The 27728-nt window shown below is 38.6% G+C and overlaps 2 protein-coding genes across 2 annotated transcripts in view; both read left to right on the top strand.

Annotated features, from left to right (window-relative positions):
• Positions 1-788: 788 nt before the first annotated feature.
• On the top strand, positions 789-19835 carry pskh1 (protein serine kinase H1). Its single transcript, XM_022204534.2, has 4 exons — positions 789-1118; positions 3219-3903; positions 6342-7265; positions 15428-19835. The coding sequence occupies exons 2-4, from the start codon at positions 3835-3837 to the stop codon at positions 15743-15745; spliced, it is 1311 nt and encodes a 436-aa protein (XP_022060226.1). The 5' UTR covers positions 789-1118; positions 3219-3834; the 3' UTR covers positions 15746-19835.
• Positions 19836-27036: 7201 nt separating this feature from the next.
• mbtps1 (membrane-bound transcription factor peptidase, site 1) overlaps positions 27037-27728 on the top strand; it is a 41492-nt gene continuing 40800 nt past the window's right edge. The window contains 1 exon segment of the mRNA XM_051951450.1: positions 27037-27382. The gene's annotated coding sequence lies outside the window, so the exon portion shown is untranslated.

The raw sequence follows: 27728 nt of genomic DNA, 5'->3' as shown, positions 1-27728 counted from the left end.
AATCCTAATATTTAATTAAATGACTTCATTTGTTAGAGTATATATTAACGTAGGTTAATGTTGTAGTTGGTTGAGTACATTAGTATTTTATCTAACATTGTAGGGTCTTTACGGTAGTATTTGAATTAGTCCGGTGAATTAATTTTTTACATTATATTGTAGGGTCTTAACTATAATATTTAAAATAGCTGGGTTAAGTTGTGTTTTGTATATTATTGTAGGATCTTAACTATGATATTTAACTTTTTCATGTGAATTTGTATTGTGTAAAATATTGTAGGATGTTAACTGTTTTTTTAAAATGGGGTAATTTGAGTACATAATATTGTAGGTAATGAAGCTTAACATTTGAGTTGGTCAGGTGAATTTGTACTTTATGTAATATTGGAGGATCTTAACTGTAATATTTAAATTAGTCATCTAAATGAGCTTTTATATAAGTGTAATGATTGGATTAGCTCTGGAAATTATTTATATCTTAACTTGTTAGGTAGTCTTATTTCTGTGTTGCATAAATAAAAGTGAACAAAATGAAACAAATCTAAAATGCTGATTTCCTGTAAATTAATGCAAATGATGGCAGTTTTAGATCCTTAATGCCTTATTTACATATTTAAACACAAAAGTTCTGAAAACTTATAATATTAAAAAAATAATTGTCGTATTTTAAGTGATGTTCTGGAGAAGTTTGGTGCTGGTATTTTGGTGTTTTATTGTGAATGAGTGGACCGGACCGTGTGTGCTGAATCTGCGGCTGCTGCACTGAAGGAGGTGCTGCTGAAAAAAAAAACAAAAAACACACCGTCCAGAAAACCCACCGACGGGGCAACTTTGGAGTGTGTTTGTAGCCTCCGTTCACTGCTTCTAACCTCTTTAAAAACACAGAAAAAAACTACTCAAAAAATAAAACAGACTCCGGAGCCGACACCGACATGTCGCCCACGGACGGGAGCAGTTTGTCCTCGGAGGGGAAGCTGGGAAAGTACGGGGTGAAAGCGGAGAGCCCAGCTGAGTGAGAGTGGGGTGAGGAGGCTGGGTTTGGCAAAACTCAGGAGTCCTGCCCTGCTGCTATGCTAGCAGGCTAGTTAGCATGCTAACACTCTTCTCCGCTAGCTCGTGTAAGTTAACAACTCCGGTTTTCCACTTTTTAAATACACTTTAAAGTTCAGAATTGTTCCTGACAGTTGCCGTAAAGTTAACATGAGTTTAAGAAACCAGTTAAAATTGCTTGTAACTGCTTTAAAAATCACTAACATAAGTAAGGCCTGCACCTTTTTTCTCTTTTTTTTTTAAAAATCTTAGCTGAAGTTTAGTGTAGCTTAGCATTGGCATTTTGAACTGTGTTTTGAGAGTCTGTTCATGTACTTTATTCATCCATCAGACTTCCAGCTCGGCTATAAACGACCATCTGTGGCAGTGCAGTTATTTTTCACAATGGCACAAATGTTTTCCTGGCTATTTGCAAACATGTCTGGAGAGCTTTGATCATATTTTGGCTCAAAAGTCTCACAATATGGCCTCATCATGCTAAACTGGTGTGTAAACTTAACTGCTAAATGAAGTCTGCTGCCTCTAACTGCTCTATGTTTAGATTTAGATTTTTATATTTCATATGTGGATTTCACAGCTACCCTGGAGTTCTGTTGAATTTGTGTTGTAACTGTATTGTACGGTCTTGGCTGTAAAATTTAAATTAGTTAGGTAAAGTATTATGTTGTAAGAATTTCACTTTAAGTTCTTAATTAGTCAGATAATTTGTATTAGATATACTTTGTAGGGTGTTAAGTGTAATATTAATTAATCAAAGTAAATAATTCCTATTTTGTTGCAGGGTTTTACATTTTAATTTTCAGGTAGTCAGGTAAATTTGTATTCAAGATGATATTTTACAGTCTTATCTGTAATAATTCAGGTAAATCTCTTTTTATAGGGTCTGAATCATAATATTTAGATTACTTGGGTAGTTTTTTCACCGTTATTTGTAATTTAATTAGGTACACCTTTTGTATAATACTGTAAGATCATAATTTTAATGTTAAAATTAATCATGGGAGTTATTCATATTGTAATTGTGGCAGCTTAACTGTGATTTTAAAAAAAATTATTCTGGTAAAAAATATATTGTTTATAATATTCTAGGAGCCTAACCATAATATTTAGCATTTAAGTTAGTAATATATATTATGGGCTCCTGACTTTGTTATTTATAGAGTCATGTAAACTTATAGAATATTGTTGGAGTCCTCACCTTAGTGTTTAAATTAGTCAGGTAAATTGTTTAGAATTTATTGAATGCTGTGTGGCCTAAACGTCTTTATTTAAATTAGTTAGATAAATTATTTTTAATTTATTTAATTTGTACGGTATAAATTTCATTATGGAAATTTATCAGGTAAAGTTTTTTTTAATTTTCAAAATTTTTCTTAAGCTAGAATCTTAACCTTAATATTTGAATTAGTCAGGTAAATTATTTATAGTTTATTTAATATCTAAATTTGATTATTTAAATTAATTAGGTAAATTATTTATAGTGTATTTAATATTTTGAGGTCTGAACTTCATTATTTAAATTATTTCGGTAAGTTATTTATAATGTATTTAATATTTTGGTGTCAAAACTTAATTATTTAACTTAGGTAAATTATGTTTAATGTATTTAATATTTTGTGGTCTAAGTTTATTATTTAAATTAGTCAGGTAAATTATTTTTATGTTCTAAATTTCTTATATTTTATTTTGTTGTTAATTTGTTAATAATATGTATTTTTAAATAATAATTTTATTTATAATATTGCAGTTCTTAACTTTTGATGTTTATTTGGTCAGGCAATTCATATTTTATAAAATACTGTAGTGTCCTAATTGTAATTTTTAAAATCAGTCAGGTCAATTTATTTTTCATTTAATATTGTAGGTCTTAAACTTAATATTTTAATTATTGAGATGAATTTGTATTTTATATAATATTATAGGATCTTAACCTTAAGATCCAAATTAATCAAGTAAATTAGTATTTTATTTATTTTGACTGAAACTTTGATGAAACTCGTAATGTAAAACTGTGACTTCACTATTAATTTAAGTCCGCTGCTGCCTCTAGCTGCTCTATATAGAGATTAAATGTTAATAGGCTGTTCCTGTCGTGTCAGCATTCAATATATCTAACCGTACTCAGATTAATATTTCACTTTTTCACTTTTTTTTGTTGCATTTCACAGTTTCCCTGCGCTGTTCTCCAGCCTGTGATTCTTCAGGGGAGCTGCTTTATCTGTGGCAAGACCGCTGCTGATATTGCAGCTTCTCCCAATGGATCTAAGTAGAGCTGATGATCTCATTTTCCGTGGAAGTTCTGCATGAGTCCTGAAGATAACTTTGCATTTTTCTCGAAGGCAACAACTTATGTTAGAGGAGCTCCAGGTGCACCAATCCCCTCCCATCCCCAATCAGTCATTTCTGCTCTATACTGACTGAACTCGTGCAGTTTTCTCTGTATATTATGAGATGGAACCCTGGTAGGTTCTTCAAGGGGCTTGTGGTACCCTCTGGTTAAAGACTGCATTAAAAAACAAGCAGAACGTACTGAAGGAGTTGGGACACGTTTGCTCAAAATGCATTCATGAACTCGTGGGAGCTTCTGAAGCGGACTCATGAGATGTGACTGCTGATGCCGGCTCATTGGGACTTGAGCTTTATTCATGAACCCTGTGTCCGAGTGTGGCCGCAGCCTGGATGGTGGATGTCCTGAGCGTGTCCAATCAGCTGTTGCGGTGATGAGGCAGGGCTGCTGGTGGCCTGTGTGGCTGGCTGGGCAGCGGCCCAACGTGATGTGATGTGATGGGGTGCCGCAACAGTAAGGTCCTCCCTGAGCCTCCAGGGGATGTTCAGTTGGACCTGGTCAAAAAGGTCAGTAAAGGAACTCTAACTACTAATGGCAGTTACAAACACAAAAAGTAATGCTGCAGTAGTACCACATGCATCACTACCCATTCTTCTATAACATATATTTATGTACGTTTTGAAGTATTGCATTGGAAAAAGTTAATAGAAACAGCAAAAGTCCCCACTTTCACTAAAAACGTTACCCTTTTAAAGCTGACTTCCTACACACGTGGACAAAATTGCTGGTACCCCTCAGTTAAAGAAGGAAAAACCCACAATTCTCACTGAAATCACTTGAAACTCACAAAAGTAACAATAAATAAAAATTTATTGAAAATTAAATAATCAAAAACAGCCATTACTTTTGAATTGTTGATTAACATAATTATTTAAAAAAACAAACTAATGAAACAGGCCTGGACAAAAATGATGGTACCTCTATAAAAGATTGAAAACTATTTGACCAGAGTGACATGATTAACTCAGGTGTGTCATTTAATTGACATCACAGGTGTTTCCAAACTCATAATCAGTCAGTCTGCCTATTTAAAGTGAGACAAGTAGTCACCCTGCTGTTTGGTGAAAAGGTGTGTACCACACTGAACATGGACAACAGAAAGCGAAGGAGAGAATTGTCCCAGGACATCCGAAAAAAAATTATAGACAAACATCTTAAAGGTAAAGGCTATAAGACCATCTCTAAACAGCTTGAAGTTCCTGTGACAACAGTGGCTCATATTATTCAGAAGTTCAAGACCCACGGGACAGTAGCCAACCTCCCTGGACGTGGCCGCAAGAGGAAAATTGATGACAAATTGAAGAGACGGATCGTTGGAATTGTATCCAAAGAGCCCAGAGCAACCTCCAAAGAAATTAAAGGTGAACTCCAAGGCCAAGGTACATCAGTGTCAGATCGCACCATTCGTCGTTGTTTGAGCCAAAGTGGACTTCATGGGAGACGACCAAGGAGGACACCACTGCTGAAAAAAACTCATAAAAAAGCCAGACTGGAATTTGCAAAAATGCATGTTGACAAGCCACAAAGCTTCTGGGAGAATGTCCTTTGGACAGATGAGACCAAACTGGAGCTTTTTGGTAAGGCACATCAACTCTATGTTCATAGACTCAAAAACCAAGCATACGAAGAAAAGAACACTGTCCCTACGGCGAAACATGGAGGAGGCTCAGTAATGTTTTGGGGCTGCTTTGCTGCATCTGGCACAGGGTGTCTTGAAAGTGTGCAAGGTACGATGAAATCTGAAGACTATCAAGGCATTCTGGAGAGAAATGTGCTGCCTAGTGTCAGAAAGCTTGGTCTCAGTCGCAGGTCATGGGTCTTCCAACAGGACAACGATCCAAAACACACAGCCAAAAACACCCAAGAATGGCTGAGAGAAAAGCGTTGGACTATTCTAAAGTGGCCTTCTATGAGCCCAGATCTGAATCCCATTGAACATATGTGGAAGGAGCTGAAACATGCCATTTGGAGAAGACACCCATCAAACCTGAGACAACTGGAGCTGTTTGCTCATGAGGAGTGGGCCAAAATACCTGTTGACAGCTGCAGAACGCTCATTGACAAATACAGAAATCGTTTAATTGCAGTGATTGCCTCAAAAGATCGTGCAACAAAATATTAAGTTATGGGTACCATCATTTTTGTCCAGCCCTATTTCATTAGTTTGTTTTTTTAAATAATTATGTTAATCAACAATTCAAAAGTGATGGCTGATTTTGATTATTTAATTTTCAATAAATTTTTATTTATTGTTACTTTTGTGAATTTCAAGTGATTTCAGTGAGAATTGTGGGTTTTTCCTTCTTTAACTGAGGGGTACCAACAATTTTGTCCACGTGTGTACATTTTATGCACTGTGCTATGTTTCTAGAATGTATTTTTATACATATTCTGAAGTATCACTGTTAAAAAGTTAATAGAAATGGCAACTTTCAGAAAGAAACATCCTCTTTTTCACTAAAACAATTGTTTTTTTTTAAGCTGACATCCTACATTTTATGCACTAGCCATATTTCTAAAATGTATTTTTGTGCACATTTCGATGTATCACAGACATTTGAGGACATTCAAATGGACTAATTAATACTTACTTGCAGCTCTGATCTTCTGTGCTGTGACACAGAAGGTATTTGGGTTGTAGTTTGCCCACTGGACCCAAAACAATATCTTAGTAGGCTGAAATTGGCATTAATTGTGTAATTAATAATGTGTTCATCAGATTACTAATTCATCAGTAGCTATTTTCCTGATACACATGTTCACACAAGACTTTAATTTGTACCCCATGAATACACTGAACTGCTTAAAGACATACCATAAAAATACATAAAAATACCAGTCAATCTGTAATTGACTGGTATTTTTTATGTTTCTTCCAAGTTTAGTCGATCTTTTATTGTGTGTATTCTGCATCTATGATTAACTGTGCTCCTTTATGTTTCAGGTTGATCCTCCCCAACCTCCTCAGACAGATATCTATAAGCACTTCATACGAGGAGATGGCACTGGAAGCAAGATGGGCGTTGCTGGTGGAGGTTCAGGCGACAAGGCCGCCTCCACCTCCCCATATCAAGCCCAGGCGCAAGCAGCCACTCCCACCGCTTCAGCGGCGCCCCCTAAGGACCCATCCGAGCTGTCGGACCCTCAGCGGAAGAAGGTGGCCAAGTACCGAGCCAAGTTCGACCCGCGGGTCACGGCCAAGTACGACATCAAAGCTCTGATAGGCCGTGGAAGTTTCAGCCGGGTGGTTCGCGTGGAGCACAAGAGCACGAGGCAGCCGTACGCCATCAAGATGATCGAGACCCGATACCGGGAGGGCAGGGAGGTGTGCGAGTCGGAGCTGTGCGTCCTGCGTCGGGTCCGTCACACGAATATAATCCAGCTTATGGAGGTGTTTGAGACGGCGGAGCGAGTGTACATGGTGATGGAACTGGCCACTGGAGGGGAGCTCTTCGACCGGATCATCGCTCGCGGCTCCTTCACAGAGCGAGACGCCACCAGGGTCCTGCAGATGGTGCTGGACGGCGTCAAGTATCTCCACACTTTGGGGATCACGCACCGAGACCTGAAGCCGGAGAACCTGCTCTACTACCACCCGGGGGCTGACTCCAAGATCATCATCACCGACTTCGGTCTGGCCAGCAGCAGGAAGAAGGGCGACGAGTGTCTGATGAAGACCACCTGCGGCACGCCGGAGTACATCGCCCCCGAGATCCTGGTGAGGAAGCCCTATACGAACGCGGTGGACATGTGGGCCCTGGGGGTGATATCGTACATCCTGCTGAGCGGAACGATGCCCTTCGAGGACGACAACCGCATGAGGCTCTACCGGCAGATCCTGAAGGGGAAGTACAGCTTCTCCGGAGAGGTGAGCATGTAGATCAGCTGCTCTTTTCTCTCTCTTTCCCCAGCAGACTTCACCCATATTTGGAATACATTCCTCACACTGCATGAGGCTTCGTCAACAGATTTCCAAGAAGTTGAGCCTTTTTTCTTTTTGTTTTGTGAGGTGACATGGTTTTAACCCAGACACTAGGGATTGACCCATGTGGGTTTTGTCAGGTTGAATATTACTTTTATATATACTTTTATTGTCCAATTAGCTCCCTTAGTTCCACACTTCCTGATACTTTTTGCTCAGAAGGGGCTCATTGTTTCACTTTCATGCTGCAGTCCAGATTTATTTTGTGAATCAGTTATTATGTAAATTTATGCTTGTCTCATTTTGTAGTTGGGATTGACTGATATCGGTTTTCCAGGACCGATACCGATTATCAGTATTAGAGAAAGGCTGATGAGTGATAATTGGAGCAGATACCGTATACATACAGTGTAATGTTTTAACAGCATGTGATAGCAGAGAAGCTGTCATTCATAATGACACTAATTCATTAATAAGGGTGACTATAACTGAATATAGGAGTGATTAAATTAGGACTTTTTCTTCTGTTTTTGTGAGATCAACTGAGATTTATCAGTTTGTCTCCTGTACTTATGTCTGCTGTTCTTCTCTATTTTATTATTATTTCGCTTTTCTATCACTTTTATTGTCCACTAAGGTCCAGATCTTAAAGCATTAATAGTTAGTTTCAGGTTAATCTGGGGCTGCCTTCTAACTTAACTGCTAGCTGTTAGCGTAGCCTTAGCCTCTGTGAGAGAAGCTAATTTCCTGGTTTGTTACCTGCAGAAAAACAGACTCCAGCTGTAAATATTTATCAGTTAGATTTCATCAAAAACCTTTAAAATTTGTTATTAGTTCTTTTACAACATTTGACCATAAAATTGTGCAATTTTTCTTTATTATTGTATTTAATTTAGCTAAAAGTATTGTTACTATACAGATAATTGCTGTAATTAAAAAATATATTTATAATTTGGAATTGAAGAATGGTGAAATTATTGTTGAACTCCTTTTTTGAATTCAAATGTTACTTGTTTTAGTATATTGCAGAATATTAACTACTAACTTCACAGACAAAAGTATCGATTTACATCTTGACTATAAAAGATACACAAATTAAAAATACAGACTAAATCTATAAATAAAGTCCACATCAGAGATCTGTATTTTTTTTTACAAATACCCTGTTTCAGATTAATCTGGGACTGCCTTCAGTCTTAGTTGCTAGCTGTTAGCATAGCCTTAGCCATTGTGAGAGAAGCTATTTTTCTGGTTTGTGTTTGTTGTTCAGTTTTTCCTGCTTGAGAGACATTTCTGAGACCTCAGAGTGACGACATACAGAGAAAGGAGACAGCATCAGACCCGAAGTAGAGCATTTAATTTATCAATAATTGCCCAATTAAAAGAACAATGCTGATAATCGGAAAAATGCCAAATATCGGACCTGATAATTAGCCAGTCTGATGATCGGTCTATCCCTGCCTGACACCGTTCTTCTCTTCTTTTACTTTTTACCCTGCCATGCTCTCTCTCATTTGTTTCCTCTCCCTCAAAGTGTGCAAACAGTAATTTATGCTCTTCTTATGCTGAGTGGTCCATTAGTTGATTTCCTAGCGTGGGATGCTAATGTTGCCGTTGAGCTTTTCAAAGATTCCCTCGGTTAATGTTTGCCACGCTTTCAGCCACTCCAGCGCAAATAATAGCTGAGTAGTTTTGTAATATCTTATGCAGTTGACTCATCTGCGTTTTCTGGGGATTTGTCCACATTTTAAGTTCTCTGTCTTGACAAGTAAGGTAAGGTCAGATCTGACAGAGTGAATAATTGAATTCACTCACGGGGAGCCAGTATTTTATCTGAAGTCTGCAAATATTGAAGCAGAGCTGCTGGATGAATATGCTGCATGTCCTGAGAGTTGTCCTTGGAGTTATATTTTCATTGGAATTGACTCCGCTGCGTCTTCAGGATGATGCAGTGGGTGTTGAGTGGAGTTTGCTGGCTTCAGTTTAACATAAAGACAGCAAGTTTGAAAAACGTGCGATACCTGATGAGAGCCACAGCAGAACTTTATTCTGAGCACAGAGTAAAGCCCAAAAATGTCCTTTAGCCTCTGAACCATGAACAGTTTCTGGTCGTTTTTCTTGCTTCTGTTACATGTTTACTCACTGTGGGCTCATTTTTCACTACAGTACGAAGTCGTACATCTCTAAGGAAACAACACAACCATGACCAGAAGTAGAGAGAACTAAAAAAATGTCCTCTGTGCAATGTGACACAGTTATGATGCCATAAATTGTTAAAAAAAAAACCAAGAAAACAAACCTGAAGTTTTCTAACTCCCCCCAGGAAGTACAGACACATAAAATAGTGGTTCTACATGCTACACATACTTATCTCCTTACATTTTTGATTTGTGTCCACCTTATACTATCTGCTTTGTGAAAGCACAGCCTGCAGTTCAGCTGGAAAGTCCCTGAATTTTTGTCACCACCGTTGGTCGCAACCGAGTCATTAATGGCCTCTTGGTTCTACAAAGGAATGCAGAATTTTTAGTTTTTCACAGCATCTAGTTACTGCAAATGGTGTGTTTTTGACGTGTTTAAATGAGACATGTAGGATAAAATGACTGTGATGAAGGACATTTAGCTTCTAATTGGTTAGTATTTGCATAAAAAGTTAAATAACCATTGGAAAGTTTAAAATCCAACTATTTTTAAAGCTTGAAAAACACCATAATGTGCATTAACTGCTTTGGAAAATGACAATTATGTATTTTAATCTAATTTTTTACATTTTCAGCAAACATTAATTTGTAATTATATGTAATATGTTTTAATTTTAATTGCTTTGTTGTGTTTTCAAGCACATTTTTGTCAGAAAATTTGCTGTTATTTTACAGACTTCCTTTTCCTTGTAAAATTACAGATAACTGGTAGAATCACAGAAAAAACAGCTTTAATTTTCATGTTACCTCTATGAAAAACAGACCACAACTGCAAATATTTGTTAGTTATATCACATTAAAAAAAACTTTTAAAATGTTAAATATATATATTTGACCACAAAGTGGCACCATTTTTATTTATTGCTGCATTTAAATTACCCAAAAATATTGTTGTGAGACAGAGAATTGCTGTAATTTGAAAATAAAAATGGTGAAAATATTTTTTAGCTCTTTTTTTCAATTCGAATTCTACTTGTTTTGGTAAATTACAGGTATAAACTACTGACATCACAGACAAAAACATTTATTTACATCTTGATGGTAAACAAATCAGAGCAGGCCAATTCTAGAAATAAATAAAGTCTGCATCAGACATCTGTATTTTTTGCAAATAGTACTTGTTCTTGTACATTGGACGGCTGTAAAAATACACTGTATAAATGTATTTAAATCGGCTAGAAATCTGATTTTGTTACAGATATTTGCCATTATTTCTCTGTTTCTGAACATTACACTATTCAGTGCTCGATTTAGATGGTCGCCAGATCGCCGCGATGATAGGAGATTGATGACATCATATGAAGTGGCTGCCTCCATGAAGAAAACATGATACGCGGTTCAGCCTGCCCGAGCGCTCGACTTGGACGGTCGCCGGGTCGCCATTTGCGACGTTTTTAGTCAGCCACTTTGTATGATGTCATCAATCTCCTATCATTCCTGGCGACACGCAGCGACCTGGCGACCGTCTAAATCGAGCGCTGACTATTTCATTGTTGTTGAATGTATTTTTCTGGGATCCTTGGCCCTTGATTTTCAGGTTTTAACTTTTTTTAGTGTAGTATACGGAGCTAGAAACAGCGCTGTGTGAATAAATCTCCTCACACGTAGTCATTACACCCATTGTTATTGTAACAGTATTGATTATGGGTGCTGTAGAAGAGCTATGGTGAGTTTACTTGTAAATAATTTATGTTTACGTGCAGTATTTTACTCACAGAAATGCATTGTGTTTATTCTTAAAGCCTCATTTTAGTTTTTAACACTCCAGCATCGTGTACATCTGTGTTTGCTAGCTTGCAGTCTTTTTCCTGCTCGCCTTTATTGCGGCATTGCCGTTTCTTGGCACGTTTCATACGAGTGTAAAGCCCAAGTCTCAAGTGGCTCGAGAGGGAAATTAGTTCTAAACACTTTGCAACTTTGAAAGAAAGCAGCTCAGTTGAGGTTAGTGGGGCTGCTGAAGCTTGAAGGGAGTTTTTAGTCTCGTTAGAACTCTAGTTGAGTTCTATTGTCATGTGGACTCATCGGCGTTAATTAAAATAAAACCCTGTCCTGATTGGATGAGCCGTGGTGGAGCAAGCCTGAATGCTCTCCCCTCGGGGACATCGGGCTTTACAGCTGTGATAAATAACGTTCACATTTACAGCTGCGGTCCACGAAGTAATCGCAGCCCAGACATTGTTGTAGGTGGGGGAGAAATGTATGTCGGAGGGTTATATACGCGTCGTGTATCTTTAGCCAATGCTGGTGATTTACCTGCTCTGTGGAGACTTAGCTGGGGCTGGTCGGAGCTGAAAACACAGCTGGTTGCCAAGCAGGACATCATGTACAAACTGTGTGTGTAGAACTGCACGCAGCATTGATTTCTCCAATTCCTGCTTCATTAGGGGGGGTAGAGTTGGACTCTCTACCAGCCACTCTGCCCAAATAGAGTCCATGCCTCAGCGGTTACCCAGAACATTTGCTTCAAAAGACATTTTGTTTTACATCTTTTGGGAACATGACATTCTGTTCAGCCAAAATGTTTGGAAAGAATCAAGCCGTTGCAAATCAGGTCCAGAAACCACAGCCATTGTTGATTGTGACCATATCAAAAGATCAGAAAGGCCCCCGCCGAGTCAAGCCGAAAGCTTAACACGATAAAATGACCAAACTTCTTGTCGGTTCACACCTCATTACTGTTCTTACTGCTACTGCTGCTTCTGAGCTGCATGCTTCTGCTGCCATCTTGTGTTCGGTGGACAAAACTGTGCAAAAAGAGCATTTCAGAATTGGATTTGATGCTTTTTCTGGCAGACCTACGGCAGCTTATTTACATAATGGTGAAATAATGCAAGCTTGTTAACTTAAAAAACTTTATTTGCGGGCTTTTTTTAAAAATTAGACTACAGTGTTTTGATATTCACAACAAAAATCATTTGGCTCCTGGTAGATGTTGCAAAGATGTATCTATCAAAATTTACATAAGCTTTGCATGTACTTAAATGGAACAGTTATTTGCACATTTTGACTCATTTTACTGTTCAATATAAAGTCCTGCTCCTCTGCGGAAACCGTACAACTCTGTTTAGAAGTGGAAGAAACTTCAAAATGTATTTTTTTGTGGTTTGACTCAGTTATAGATAGATAGATAGATTAGATTAAACCTTTATTAATCCCACAGCGGGGAAATTTACCTTGTACAGCAGCAAATAGAACACTTATTTACAGCAAGATTTTTATGTAATAGCACAGCATCAGTATTTACATTTTTTTATTGCACAGTTTGTAAATGGGTGAACAGAAACTACTGGGAGCAGGCTTGATTGTAAACTCTGACTGCAGCAGGAAGAAAGGACCTGCAGTATCTCTCCTTTAGACACCGCTGGTGAAAGAGTCTGTCACTGACGGAGCTTCCCAGTGATCTTACTGTTTCCTGCAGGGGGTGGGAGGTGTCCTCCATGATAGACAACAGCTTTGTCATCATCCTCCTGTCTCCCACCACCTCCACAGGATCAAGGGGGCAGCCCAGGACAGATCTGGCTTTCTTTACCAGTTTGTTTAGTCTCTTCCTGCTCCAGCAGACCACTCCATACATAATGGCTGATGCCACCACAGAATCATAAAAGGTCCTCAGTAGTGCTCCCTGCACCCCGAAGGACCTCAGTTTTCTGAGCAGGTGGAGTCTGCTCTGACCTTTCTTGTAAAGTGCGCTGGTGTTAGTAGTTATAATGCCTTGAATCATGAAAAAAGAAAAAAAAAAAGTTGCATTTTATAGATTATTTGTTAGGAAAAAAAAAGGAATCAACCTGGAAACAACATGTGCAACATTTTCCGTGTATCCACAGGTGTTGGAAAAAATGGTACTCTTCATACTATAGATAGTTTACTGGACTCGTTCAGTGCTGTGAAAAAGGGGGGCAAACACTTTTTCACAGCCCGCAGTTTAGTCAATAAGTATCAGAATTTTTTTCATGTGAGTGTTAGTCACAGCTGAGTCAGTAAAGGCTTCTTAAGTGCGCCGCAGAGTGCAGAACTTTTTGTTTTTTCCACAATCTTCTTTGTGCAAAAGACATGAAGAAAACAGTGATTTCAATGAAATATCACAACTTTCTTCTTGGTTTTGAGTTATTTTTTGGCTTGAAACTGAAAGTTATTCAGGATTAGTTCCATTGAGACTGTTGGAAAATGTAAAATTTTAAGGTTCGTTCTGTTTTTATCCACTTCTTGCTCTGGTTGATTGTATAATTTTGGAAAACGTGCTTTTCAAACCTGCTTGAAGGTTTTGGGGTTCAGATAATGGGATGAGAAAATGTTAAGTATATTTAATTTTAAATTTCACAAAAAAGTAAACCCTTTACAGCAGGGGTCTCAAACTCAACTTACCTGGGGGCCACTGAAGGTAGATTCTGAGTGAGGCTGGGCCGCATCAAGTATTCCACAAAAACGAGTTTCAAGTATTCCAAAGAAAAGTACAACTGATCCAATCTTCTTCTTTATCAGTAACAGTTCTTCAACATGACTGTTTCTTCAGAATGTGAATGATTCTGCTGAACATGAACATTTTTTCAGAACATGAACTGTTCTTCAGAACATAGGCTTCTCGTGCCTACTCCTTGCTGCCAGAGACCTGACGCCACTGGAACCTGTCATGAGCCTGAGCTATTTTGCAGTATATGTATGTTTATTTGTTTATTATTTAAATATTTTTCCGGAAAAATAAGTATTTTCTAGCCTAACAAATTGAAAATAATATAAAAAATTATAATTAAAATATATTAAAATAATATTAAATCGAAATAAATACAGCGCTGGGCTCTGATTGGCTCAGGGACCATAGCAGGAGTCTCCTCCGTCAAAGTGCTGTCTTATGAACTATGCGGAAGCGTATGAGAAAAGCAGGCGGGCTGCACCAATGCTAAACTTTGATCTCAAGTCCAGTTGGCCCGCGGGCTGCGAGTTTGAGACCCGTGCTTTACAGCATCCAGATTCTGTGAAAACCTAAAACATCTGCTGGCTTTGGCACAACCACAAATCCATCAGTGGTTCACCTGCAACCAACAGGGACTTTTCAGTTGAACTGCAGGTTGTGTTTAGACAGCAGCAAAGTATGGACACAAGTTAAGATCAAAAATGTATGTAAAGCAACCATTTATTCTCAGTATTGATAACACCTGTAGGCTTGGAAAAATGTTGTACATGTTGATTCCTGGTTTTTCCAAACTTTGTTAACCCTTTAAGCTGCAGTCAATTCCAGCCATTTTCAGTACAAAAAATCGCTAATATTCTATTTAAAAAAAAAAAAAAAAAAGACGAAAAATACAGGGAATATTGGACGCGCATCACGAGGTGCATTTCCTTGAAAACGACCGATTCGTGGATTTTATACCGACTTCAGGACATGTTTTGGACAAAATAGTTTACTGGCTTGTGTCATCTGGATGTAAAAGGTTGGATTATGGCCGTTTTTTGTGGAATCTGTTTTTTTCTGTGTGTAATAATGAACCCGGAAATGTGAGTCGCGCTGTGTACGTTGAAGCCGTGTATAGAGAACGGATGGATGAATATTCGTTTTTGTCGGACAAATGTGTTTTTCTCACCCGCTGTGGAAATCACATCTGAAAGTGGTTTATACCGGCGGATTCATGAGAATCTAAGCTTTCCATCGGCGTATAGTGTTTGTATAATCGTGTTTGCAGCCGTCGGACATTCTTGAAATTCCTATGCAAATTAGTAGCTGTACTGCCGGCGGTACACTGAAGCGCACTGAAGCGCAAAGGGCTAAACAAATAATGAACCTTTTTTCCTTTTATTTAATGATTTATGACTTTGTAATTTTGCTGAACTGAAACAGAAATAGAGCTTTCTCTATTTCTGTTGATGGTTGTGCTGTTTTCTACTAATGCTCTCTGATTCCTCCCCTCTCTGCAGCCGTGGCCCAGCGTGTCCAACCTGGCCAAAGACTTCGTGGAGCGAATCCTCACAGTGGACCCCAGCGAGCGTCTGACGGCCGGCCAGGCCCTCAAGCACCCGTGGATCGTCAGCATGGCGGCCTCCTCGTCCATGAAGAACCTCCAGCGCTGCATCTCCCAGAACCTGCTGAAGCGGGCGTCCTCGCGCTGCCACAGCACCAAGTCGGCCCAGTCCACCCGCTCCAGCCGCTCCACCAAGTCCAACAAGGCCCGGCGGGTGCGCGAGAAGGAGCTTCGCGAGCTGAACCGTCGCTATCAGCAGCAGTACAACGGCTGAAACCCGGACCTGAACTGTAGCGGACCCTGTTGTTTATGAAGGAAGCGGCGCGACCATGACTGAATCCTTACAAAGACTTCCACCACTCTAAGATGCTGCCAATGCCAGAGGCCAAAAAGTGGCTTATTGCTTTAAAAACAAAGACTGGATTCACGGCTGCAGAAGTTGAAAATGTAACCGCAGCTTCTGCCATTAAGACTGAAAAAGAAGTTGAAAAAGACGAATGCACTCGTATGGCAGCAAACAAACCAGTAAAGCTGCGTCATCTTCATCCACTCCTTCGCTGTTCAGCAGGATGGTTCCTTCCACTCCTTTTTTTTCCCTCGTGTTCTTTCAATCCCTGTGTCGCTACGTATTTATTTATTATTGTCGATGATTCGTCTCCATTCAAACGGTCACTGGATAATGACCTTCCACAAGATCTGTTGAACAGAGTTCTGGATACTGACGTTTCTAAGAAGGAGATTCTTTAGAGGACGGGGGGAACCAAACACCCCTCTCGCCTCGTTTCTGATTTTTCTGAAAAATTGCTGTGAATTTATTGTTGTACTAGTTGTACAGACCTTGTCTTAAGATGTGGGTAATCATATCACACTGCAGCAAAATCACACCTTTGAAGGCCAAAATGAAGGCGTTTTGTTCTCGTTTTGTTTTAGTCGATTCTAAGCTTATCTGATCTTGCCAACAGTTCTGTCAGTATTCTTCAACAGTTCTGAAAAGATTGTGAAGCTGTTTAACCTTAAGCGTGTTTTATTAGACAATAATAAGCCACACAACCCCATTCCTAATCATTTTATCTTCTTATAAAGGTCCAGCTGTGATCCTGTCCTCGTCATTTTTCTTCATAGCGATTTATGGCCCTTTAGTCTTATTGTTTGTAACGGTGGCACATGTTTATCTTAGTTCCAGTCAGTGGTTGCTGAGGGTTGCATCAGCTCTTTGTAAATTCAGATTTGCAGTAATCTAAATTGTCAAATTAATTCAGGACAATACAGGGGGAAAAACATAAATATAAACTAACATCACCCTGAAACTTCCCCAGTTGTTGACCTCAATCAGGTCAATTATTTTTTTCTGATGCAGGCTTTCTAAAATGTTTTGTTTAAATATGCAAATGATGCCCTATCTTAAAATGCTCTAATTTGCATTCATTTCCAGAACAGAAATCCCAACGATGAAGCCAGGTTCAAAGTTCTTGCATCATATTTTATTACTCTATAAATCAGAAAATACTGTAGGCAGGCATGACAAATACATTTTCACTTTGTTTTCAGACATAAAATGCTCCATAAATCAGACTGTGAGCGATGGAAGAACCAGCCCCTCTGTGCAAACCTTCAGAATGAATGGGGATTGTAAAAAAAGAAAAAAAAGAGAAAGTTTGTAAGTGCAAATGTAAGAGAAAAAAAAGGCCATTTTGAGAAAACAACCTCTAAATATATTTCATATTTGAAATCTATAGATGCAGATAGAGATAGTCCAGTTAAATGTGCAGTGTAGGCCTTTTTTCCCCACTAATCTGAAAGAATCTCAACACTTTTTCTGTGATTCAAGCTAGGTCTTACTCAGAGATTAGTGATTAGTAAGTTTGTACACTTTACTTGCTAATTAAGTGGCCAGTTCACACTAGAGGTAATTTAGAGGTAATAGTTGACAAATGGCTGAACAAAAAGCTGTTAAAATTATGAAAACTTGGAAATTTTAAATTACATTTCACAAAAATGCTAATTACAGTAGACTAAAGTTATCAGTAACATTAGCTCAGTTAGCATAGTCAGATCTTTCCCACTTTTTTAAAACCACATTAATGCTACTAAACAGTAAATTCTTTATGAATGCATATATAATTAAATTAACCGACATCCACAATGTATTTTAACTTATCCATTGCTAATTTAGTCTTATTTTAGGAAGTTGGATGCTAAAGTTACTTTCCAAACAGCCTAGCTTAGACATTTTAGCTTTGCAACCCAGTTCAGTAAGTTTATAGTTTAAAGTTGTCACTAAAACTCACATTTTTGATTCTAAATTTGCAAAAAGCTGTTGCAACCAATCCAGAAGTCCTGTTTTGTGTCTCAGCTAGCCTCTTTTCCACTAACATCTGCAACACTCCCATAAAAAAATCCCTCATTAGCAGTGTTAGCATTTAGTAGTTCCCACCAGTATTACCCATCGGTTAGCTGGCAAAATGACTAGAAGGTAAATTTAACGTCTGGCTTGAGTAAAATGGCAGATTTTACTAGCTTGCCAGCATTAATTTGGGTTAGAAAATTGGGTAAAAATCCGACATACTCAATGCCAAAGCTGGTGGATCAGAGATTAGCTGGGAGGTTAGAGGACTTTGGGGTTTTCTGGAGCGTTTAGCGGTTCCGAGGTGCCATAACTTGTGTTTCAACCAGCCTGAACTTTTAAACACCATTTGAAAATGAAGGAAGCCACTGAATTAGCATAGCAGCTAGTCAAAGATGCATCATATTAATACGCTTTATATGATTTAATGACATTCTGAGCACATGCAGCTCCACAGTCTTGTGCAAAAGATGATTTTTTTTTACCTTTTTAAGTGCACTTAATTCAGAAGAAATTGCACAGCCTTGCTTAAGAAAAGGTCTGCAGCTAAACATTTCCACTGTCATTCCCTTTTCCTTGTTAATTTCTTGAAATAATCGATCAGTTTGTCTTTAAAATGTCAGAAAATGATGAAAAATGTCAAATACCATAGTTAGTGTCTTTTTTTTTTTTACTGTCAAATGAGGAAAGAAACCAGAATGTAGTGAAATTTAAAAGCCATAATAGGAGAATTTAGGCTTTTTTTTTTCGATAAAAATGAATAAAACTTAAATTTATTACCAAAATAATTGCAGATTTATAGCAAATAGTTAATTCATTAATTGTTGCAGCTTTGTTTAAGAAAGAACTAGTTCATCAGATCTGCAGTATTAATAGCAAAGATACTCTTTTTGCATTCTCTTAGGATGAATAATGTTCCAGTCTTATTTTCATTATTGCACATTTCAGAGCATTAATAATAAAATGCCAGTACTCTCAAATGAGACTACACAAGGAATCATTAGTAATATCACTGATAATTATCCCTAACTGGCCAAAAAACTAAAGAAAATCCAATATTTCCAAGATTGAGAAGTACAGATGAGTACTATTTCTCTTTTTTGTATTTTGCTGTCTGACAAAGCACTTCATGTACAGATTAATTGAATTTTGTTGTTTGTCAAACCCGTCCACTGTTATTTTATGTATTTTGTCCCTCCCAGAGTCAATCAGATGGTACATTGTGCTCTTTCTCTCTTTTCTTTTTCACTATTTTTGCTGTGATCTGACCCAGAAGTTAGAAAGTGTTTGTTGTGAACTTTTTAACGTGTACTGGAAGCCTAATCGAGCCATGTCAGCTGACCTCAGTTGTTCTTTTTCTTTCTTTGTATTTTGGCCTTCACTTTTCGCTTTGTCACCTTTATGATGCGACTTTTTCCGTTTGTTTTTGGTCATTTTTCTTTGTCCTACTGCTGTTGTCTGTATTGATATCTCACCTCCTGGGAGTGAATTGTAACGTCAAGTGAGGTTTTCGCTCTGTCTACCCAAAATGTGTCTTTTTCCAATCAAATGCACAATCTGCAGGCTTTAAAGGGTGCATTTTAAAACAACGTTAGTGTTCTTCACTGAGAAATCGGCTGTGGTCGTCTCAAAAGACAGATTTTGGGTGAAGGATCTTGTACGGTAGTTAGTTCATTGATTTTTGTCCAGAGCATAGCAGTTTGAACATTTCCGGACTCGAAGGAGCTGCGTTAGTCGACGCACGTTCGATGAATAAATAACCAAAAATCAGTTTGTTTTCCGCAGAATGTCAGCACATTTGTAAAAGGGTTTTTATATATCTGTGTGATTTTATATAAAATGCTGTCGCTCCTAAATGAAGTAGCCAACTCAACACTGTTACCTGAAAACAGTTGTCGTCTTGTGTTATTGTGTGTCGAAAGAAATGAATGATAACACTTTGATTCCTCTACCATTAACTTTTTTTAATGTTTTTTTTAAAACGGTGAGTTGTTTGTGCCAATAAAGCACTCGAACCTGAGATTCTGACTCTGAACTTTGGATTTAAAGGTGAAGATCACATTTTTAACCTTATTTATACCTCAATATGTTGTGTTTTTGGTGGTTTAGACAACATAGTTTATTAGAAGTAAGACAAAAACACAATGGCTGAGTGTTTCCACCTTAAAGTATAGACAGCAGAGTTACATTTAAGACATTTTAAGGCAGGAATGGAGTATTTTACATATTTTTGGAGTATTTACATATGATTCCTGGCTTTTACTTTGAAATTCCTTACTGTTTCATTCAGACAAATCCATATGTGACATTGTAGTTTATAATTTATAATAAAAATGTGCTAATTTAATAATTAAAGTAATCAGGATGTGGTTTGATGCTTCAGGTAATTTGATGAAACTCAGGAAATAGTCCTCAACAGCTGGAAGCAACAAACTAAACATTAAGATTGTCAAACCCTAGACTGTATTCATTATGAAGTCTCATTAATCAGAGTTTTTGACTATAAAGTTGTATTTTTTTGGATATTTTTTGAGTGAGGTGTTTCATGATTTTAGTGGGGAAAAAATGTGTCTTTTGCTCTTTGTGATGTTTTTGGACTAATATTAGAGGTAAAATATGGAAAATGTCTTGCTTTTACACCATTTAAAGTACTTAACATGCTTAAAGTGATACAGAAACGTTTCTAAATCTGACTTGATAAAAATTACCATTGCAACTTTTTCCAGAAAAGTGTGCAGGGAGCCAATATTCAGGGTTTTTTTTTTCAATTTATCCGTCCAGATCAAATAAATAAAATGAAAAATGTGTTACTTTAGCTTAAATTTCAATTCAGGTGCTTTATTTGCATGAAAGTTAAGGCAAAACTTTAATGACTACAGAACAAGTAAAATCACATGAATAATTTACCAAAAAAAGATAAATAAATGAACAAACAAAAACAGTAAATAATTAAAAACAAGAAACAGCCTCTGTGTTATTAACAATGTTCCGCCCACAGAACTATCTGATTGGTTACATGTCACGAGTAACAGCCAATCAACAGTGAAGGGTAAATATTTAAAAGTTCTCTTTTAATTAAACATGTAAAACATAAAAAATGCAAGATTTTTAGTTTGTCAGTTATTGGTGTTCACAGTTACTAACAATCAGTACTGTTTGAGTTGGTGGAGACCAAAACAGCGTTAAAACGAGAGCAAATATTGGGTTTAAATTTGTCATGTGGGCAAAAATAATAAGTTATGTCATTTGTAGTTTTTATTGTTTTAACAGAGAGCTTTCTGATTCATTTTTCTATTTTTCCTCAGTGCTGAATGTAAACAGTCATTTCTGTAGCAAGAAATGACTTTTAGCATAAACACTGTGAACAAAATAATCACGTGTTTTCAGTCCATTAGATCTCATCTGTACGCTGCAGAGTTAACTGACAATCTGTAATTGTTAAAATCTCCCGAGGAACCGAACCTGACGAGATTAATCACAGCGGATGGAAGCAGGTTGAATAATAATGAAAAGAAACCGACTGTTCTCAGATGCTCATTTAATTTAAACTAAACTGACGTAAACAGCAGAAGATTCATTAAAATGTCATCACAGTTGGACAGCATCTGAGCCACAATCCAGAATACATCCTGGTGGTGACTGCAATCATAAACTGAACTGTATTTCACATTATATTGTGTGAAATAACATTTATTCCAGTGACGTTTAATACAGCTACTTTCTCTGTTTTTTATACAAATGATGCTTGAATGTTTGTGAACCCATAGAACACGTGTCAAACTCAAGGCCCGCGGGCCATATCCGACCCGCAAGATCATTTTAAATTGATTTATTATTATTGTTATTAATGGCCCGATGATATGAAGCGCTGATAACACACAAACTACAGATCCCATAATGCAGCGCAACAGCTGCCTTGCCCAATGAGAGGTGACCTGGGAACATTTCCGTGTCATTTAAGTCAAGCGTCTGTTATTGTCTGCAACCAATGCAGACGTAAAACTTTGGCCAAATCAAACATGCGAATCAAATGTATGACTTCCATACCGGATCGGTCGAGGCCCCGGTTAACAACGACCGCCATCGGTGCTGTCGACCTACAGGGTGCCAGTGGAAAATGGACTACTGTTGGTCGAAGGAGGGGAGAAAGGTGTGTTCATAGGAAGAGAGAGAAGAGGAACACCAAGAGTCTAGGACTGAGAGTAGGGACTTTGACTGTTGGAACTATGACAGGAAAAGGTAGAGAGCTGGTTGACATGAAAGGAAGCATGAAAGCATGAAAGGAAGGTGGACATACTGTGTGTCCAGGAGACCAAGTGGAAAGGTAGTAAAGCTAGAAGTTTAGGAGCAGGGTTCAAGTTGTTCTATCATGGTGTAGATAGGAAGAGAAATGGAGTAGGAGTTATGTTGAAGGAGGAGTTTGTTAGGAATGTCCTGGAGGTAAAAAGAGTGTCAGATTGAGTTATGAGCCTGAAGCTAGAAATTGAATGTGTGATGTTCAGTGTTGTTAGTGGGTATGCTCCACAGGTAGGATGTGAGCTGGAGGAGAAGGAGAAATTCTGGTTGGACCTTGATGAAGTGATGCAGAGCATCCCTAGAAGTGAGAGAGTTGTCATTGGTGCAGACTTCAATGGACATGTTGGTGCAGGAAACAGAGATGATGAGGAGGTCATGGGCAGGTTTGGTATCCAGGAGAGGAACACAGAAGGACAGATGGTGGTTGACTTTGCAAAAAGGATGGAATGGCTGTAGTGAATACTTTCTTCCAGAAGAGGCAGGAACATAGGGTGACCTATAAGAGTGGAAGTAGGAGCACACAGGTAGACTACATCTTGTGTAGACGGTGTAATCTGAAGGAGATCAGTGACTGCAAAGTAGTGGTAGACGAGAGTGTAGCCAAACAGCATAGGATGGTGGTGTGTAGGATGACCCTGGTGGTGAAGAAGATGAAGAGGGCAAAGGCAGAGCAGAAGACCAAATGGTGGAAGCTGAAAAAGGAAGAGTGTTGTATGACTTTCAGGAAAGAGTTGAGACAGGCCTTGGATGGTCAGGAGGTGCTTCCAGATGACTGGACAGCTACAGCAAATGTGATCAGGGAGACAGGTCGGAGAGTACTTGGTGTGTCATCTGGAAGGAAAGGAGATAAGGAGACTTGGTGGTGGAATGAGGAGGTGCAGGAGTGGATCCAGAGAAAGAGGTTAGCTAAGAAGAAGTGGGACACTGAGAGGACTGAAGAGAGTAGACAGGAGCGCAGGGAGATGCAGCGTAAGGTGAAAGTAGAGGTGGCAAAGGTCAAACAAGGGGCTTACGATGACTTATTTGGTTGGCTGGACAGTAAGGAGGGAGAGACTGATCTGTACAGGTTGGCAAGGCAGAGAGACAGATGGGAAGGACGTGCAGCAGGTTTGGGTGATAAAGGATAAGGATGGAAGTGTGTTGACAAGTGCCAATAGTGCGATGTGAAGATGGAAAGAATACTTTGAAGAGTTGATGAATGAGGAAAATGAGAGAGAAGGAAGAGTAGAAGAGGTGACTGTTGTGGACCAGGAAGTAGCAAAGATTAGTAAGGATGAAGTGAGGAGGGCATTGAAGAGGATGAAGAGTGGAAAGGCATTTGGTCCTGATGATATACCTGTGGAGGTATGGAAGTGTCTCGGAGAGGTAGCAGTAGAGTTTCTGACTGGGTTGTTTAACAGGATCTTAGATAGTGAGAAGATGCCCGAGGAATGGAGGAGAAGTGTGCTGGTGCCCATCTTTAAGAACAAGGGAGATGTGCAGAGTTGTGGCAACTACGGAGGAATAAAGCTGATGAGTCACACGATGAAGCTATGGGAAAGAGTAGTTGAAGCTAGACTAAGGGCAGAGGTGAACATCTGTGAGCAGCAGTATGGTTTCATGCCAAGAAAGAGTACAACAGATGCAATATTTGCTTTGAGGATGTTGATAGAGAAGTACAGAGAAGGTCAGAAGAAGCTGCATTGTGTCTTTGTAGATCTGGAGAAAGCTTCTGACAGGGTGCCCAGAGAGGAACTTTGGTTTTGTATGAGGAAGTCTGGAGCGGCAGAGAAGTATGTTAGAGTGGTGCAGGACATGTATGAGGACTGTAAGACAGTGGTGAGGTGTGCTGTAGGTGTGACAGAGGAGTTCAAGGTGGAGGTGGGAGTACATCAGGGATCAGCTCTGAGCCCCTTCTTGTTTGCTATTGTGATGGACAGGATGACAGACGGGACAGGAGTCTCCATGGATTATAATGTTTGCAGATGACATTGTGATCTGTAGTGAGAGCAGGGAACAGGTGAAGGAGAAGCTAGAGGCGTGGAGGTTTGCCCTGGAAAGGAGAGGAATGAAGGTTAGCCACAGCAAGATGGAGTATCTGTGTGTGAATGAGAGGGACCCAAGTGGAAGAGTGAGGTTACAGGGAGAAGAGATCAAGAAGGTGGAGGATTTGAAGTACTTAGGGTCAACAGTACAGAGCAATGGAGAGTGTGGAAAAGAGGTGAAGAAGCATGTACAGGCAGGCTGGAACAGCTGGAGAAAAGTGTCAGGTGTGATGTGTGATAGAAGAGTTTCAGCTAAAATGAAAGGAAAGGTTTACAAAACTGTGGTGAGACCAGCCATGTTGTTTGGTCTGGAGACAGTGCCCCTGAGGAAAAGACAGGAGGCAGAGCTGGAGGTAGCAGAACTGAAGATGCTGAGGTTCTCTTTGGGAGTGACCAGGATGGATAGGATCAGGAATGAGTACATCAGAGGGACAGCACATGTTAGAGGCTTTGGAGATAAAGTCAGAGAGGCCAGACTGAGATGGTTCGGACATGTCCAGAGGAGACAGAGTGAATATATTGGTAGAAGGATGCTGAGTTTCCCACTGCCAGGCAGGAGGCCTAGAGGAAGACCAAAGAGGAGGTTTATGGATGTGGTTAAAGAGGACATGAAGGTAGTTGGTGTGAGAGAAGAGGATGCAGCAGACAGGGTTAGATGGAGGCAATTGATTCGCTGTGGCGACCCCTGAAGGGAAAAGCCGAAAGGAAAAGAAGAAGACACATCAATAGAAAACACTGAAACTTTGCCCCCACCAGCTGAGTGTCGCTGTAGGCACACTGCTCAGAGGGGCATGTCCTATCTATTCTGCTATACATATCTATGAGCGCTACACACAGGCTTTGGTGCATCACTCAGAGACAGCCAGCCTGACAGCTGCACAATGACGGAAAATGCGGACCGGATTTTCACAAACCTGGCGTTCTCTGGAGAAAAACTTGAACTGGATTTCCACAAAAGTTACATCTTCCCATAACAGCAAAGTGATTTTTTTTTTTTTTTGCCCATGTGATATTTGGAATGTGGCGTGAAAGCGTGTGAAGGAACTGAGTTGCGTGTGTCTCACGGCCAAAGCGTGAGAGTTGGCAGGCCTGCTGTGTGCATCTGATGCTGGAGCTGATGCTCCAGAAGGAAGTCACCCCAAAGATAGTATATGGTAAAAAATAAACAAATAAATAAATAAGAGTGCACACCTAACTCTATGAACAACCAGAACCTTCACAGTGCATTTCAGACAAACTAGCTAGCTAAGCAGCAGCGTCTCACGCTGCCTCCTGTACAGGGACTCTCTCCTACAGAGTGTCCAAGCCAGGTTTTCATTTGTCAAACAGGGAGCATTTGGTTCATTAATTACTTCGGCCTTTCTGCTGTTAGCTGGGGGGCTGGAGCTAACTTATTGTTACTTTTTTTTAAAAATAAATAAATAAATTAACATAAAATTGTTTAGGGAGGCTAATGAATATTTTAGAGGGGCTGAAGCCCCCCTAAAATAGTCCTAATGATGCCACTGCTCATATTTATGCATAAATGTAGAAAAATCTGCAGGCTTTATTCAGTGCAGTTGTCTCACTTGAACAAGAATGTAGATATTGTTTATTATTATTATTGTTTATTTAGAAAAGTCTTTTATCCTTTCCTATTTTTTTTGCTTGTCACTGTTATGCAGTCAAATTCCCAGAATGTGAAAGTCTTCTTAACCTATGTGATGCATTTACAGATTAAAAAACATCACATGGGCATTCAAATTCTGATTCTTATATTATATTGAATCATTTTTCACAAAAATACGTAACGGAAGTATAATATTTTTGTCTCATTTCTGTAATTTAAAAGTCTTCATATACTTTTAGGACTTGTGCTAAAGTCTGATGATGTTTTATTTCATATTAATGCAGAAATATAAAATATTCTGTGCAACTGCCTCACTCATTTTGCAAATCTTATTTTTATTTGCTTAATCGAGTTTGGTCAATATTTGCATTACTTCTGTCACTTAAATAGTAAATAGTCTTTTAAGAGGCATTTTTATGTTGATTTCTTTTGCACAAAGAAAGACACAAAGACTTTTGCACTTTCTTTTTATGTTGATTTTCTTTTGTAATGTTGAATACAAGGGTTTTTTTCTAGACAAATGCCAATTTTGATCCGCACATTGTTCCCTATGTAAGATTGCAAATCTTATTTTCATTTGCTTTATTGTCTTGTAATATTTGCTTTTTGAAAAATCTTTAAGTGATTTTTGTTGTCATTAAAATACCAAAATATGCTGTTTGTGAAAACCCACTTGGTAATTAAGCAGCGTCTGATTGATATGTCATATGGAATAATTTTCCTCAAAAACACATGGCAAAGTACAATATTTTCATTTTTTTTGTTTATTTTAATTCTCTTTGTTTATTTTTCTAACTTGTGTGAAAGTCTGATGATGTTGTAGGTCATATTTATGCCAAAATATAGAAAAATCTGTGCAGCTGCCTCACTTAAATAACACTGCAAATCTCATTTTACTTGCTTAATTGTCTTGTAGCGTTTGCTTTAAAAAAAAAATAAAACTTTAGTCCCTTTTTTTTAAAAAAATGTCATTAAAATACCAATATTTCTTGTATGTGAAAACCCATTTGGCAATTAAGCAGATTCTGATTAATCAGAACATGGAACATTGAATCATTTTTCTCAAAAATACAGACCAAGTGCAATATTTTAGCCTTTTTTATTTTAGTTGTTTATCTACTTTTAATATTCTTGTGACGCTCTTGAGATGTCATAAATCATACTTATGCAGAAATATAACATTTTAAACCTTTTTATCGTTTTGCTGTATTTTTTGATGGCGAGCAGCGTCACCTGCTGGCAGAAACGCAGCACGACGTGAGGGCTGCACTGGAGTGGGAACTGGAGGCCCGCTGGGTTGCCAGGTTTGGTAAAAAGCCGGACACTAAAGCCACACGCAGAAGGAGAGGAGAAAATATGGGATTATTTGAGTGATATTTAGTGCCAACAATGTGAGCATACGGCAGTTTATTTAGCATCTTTAATCTATGTAAGTATTATATTTGTGGAGGATAACCCGATAAAACCTGGCGCCCTTTGGAAACCAGACGTCAGTGGTCTGCGGCTGTAGCGTTCACTGAGTTTTGCTGCTAGCTTTTGTTCAAGCGACGTCCAAGTAGCCGCTGAGTAGCTACCGACACACCGAATACCGGGGATTAAACAACTCAAACCGGCATTTTAACGTGAATACCGGCAGCGGTGAGTATTTGTTTTCACCACAAAAACCTTCCGCAGCAGCCACCGGGAAATACAACCGAGCTAGCTAAGCTAACGATGTACATGTGATAACTGCAACGACTGTGAAAAATCCATTAGCATGTCTCATTCTTTACAAAACTCTATTTTAGATTCCTACTAGGACGTTTACCTGCTTAAGAAAACGTTTTGACTGCCTTTTAAATCATTATGTTCGGTTGTGTTTAGCTCCCAGCGTAGCATCTGCTAATGCTGCTGTGTTTATGCTCATAAAGTCGCAGCTTTGTTTTGGTTTTTAGCTTATTTCACCAGCTAGATGTCGTTTTTAGCCTCAAAATGTAGTGTTTTG

The sequence above is a fragment of the Acanthochromis polyacanthus genome, chromosome 8, assembly GCF_021347895.1.
Source record: "Acanthochromis polyacanthus isolate Apoly-LR-REF ecotype Palm Island chromosome 8, KAUST_Apoly_ChrSc, whole genome shotgun sequence".
Lineage (NCBI taxonomy): Eukaryota > Metazoa > Chordata > Actinopteri > Pomacentridae > Acanthochromis > Acanthochromis polyacanthus.
Note: the sequence above shows the minus strand (reverse complement) of the source record. Positions and strands in the feature narration are given on the sequence as shown.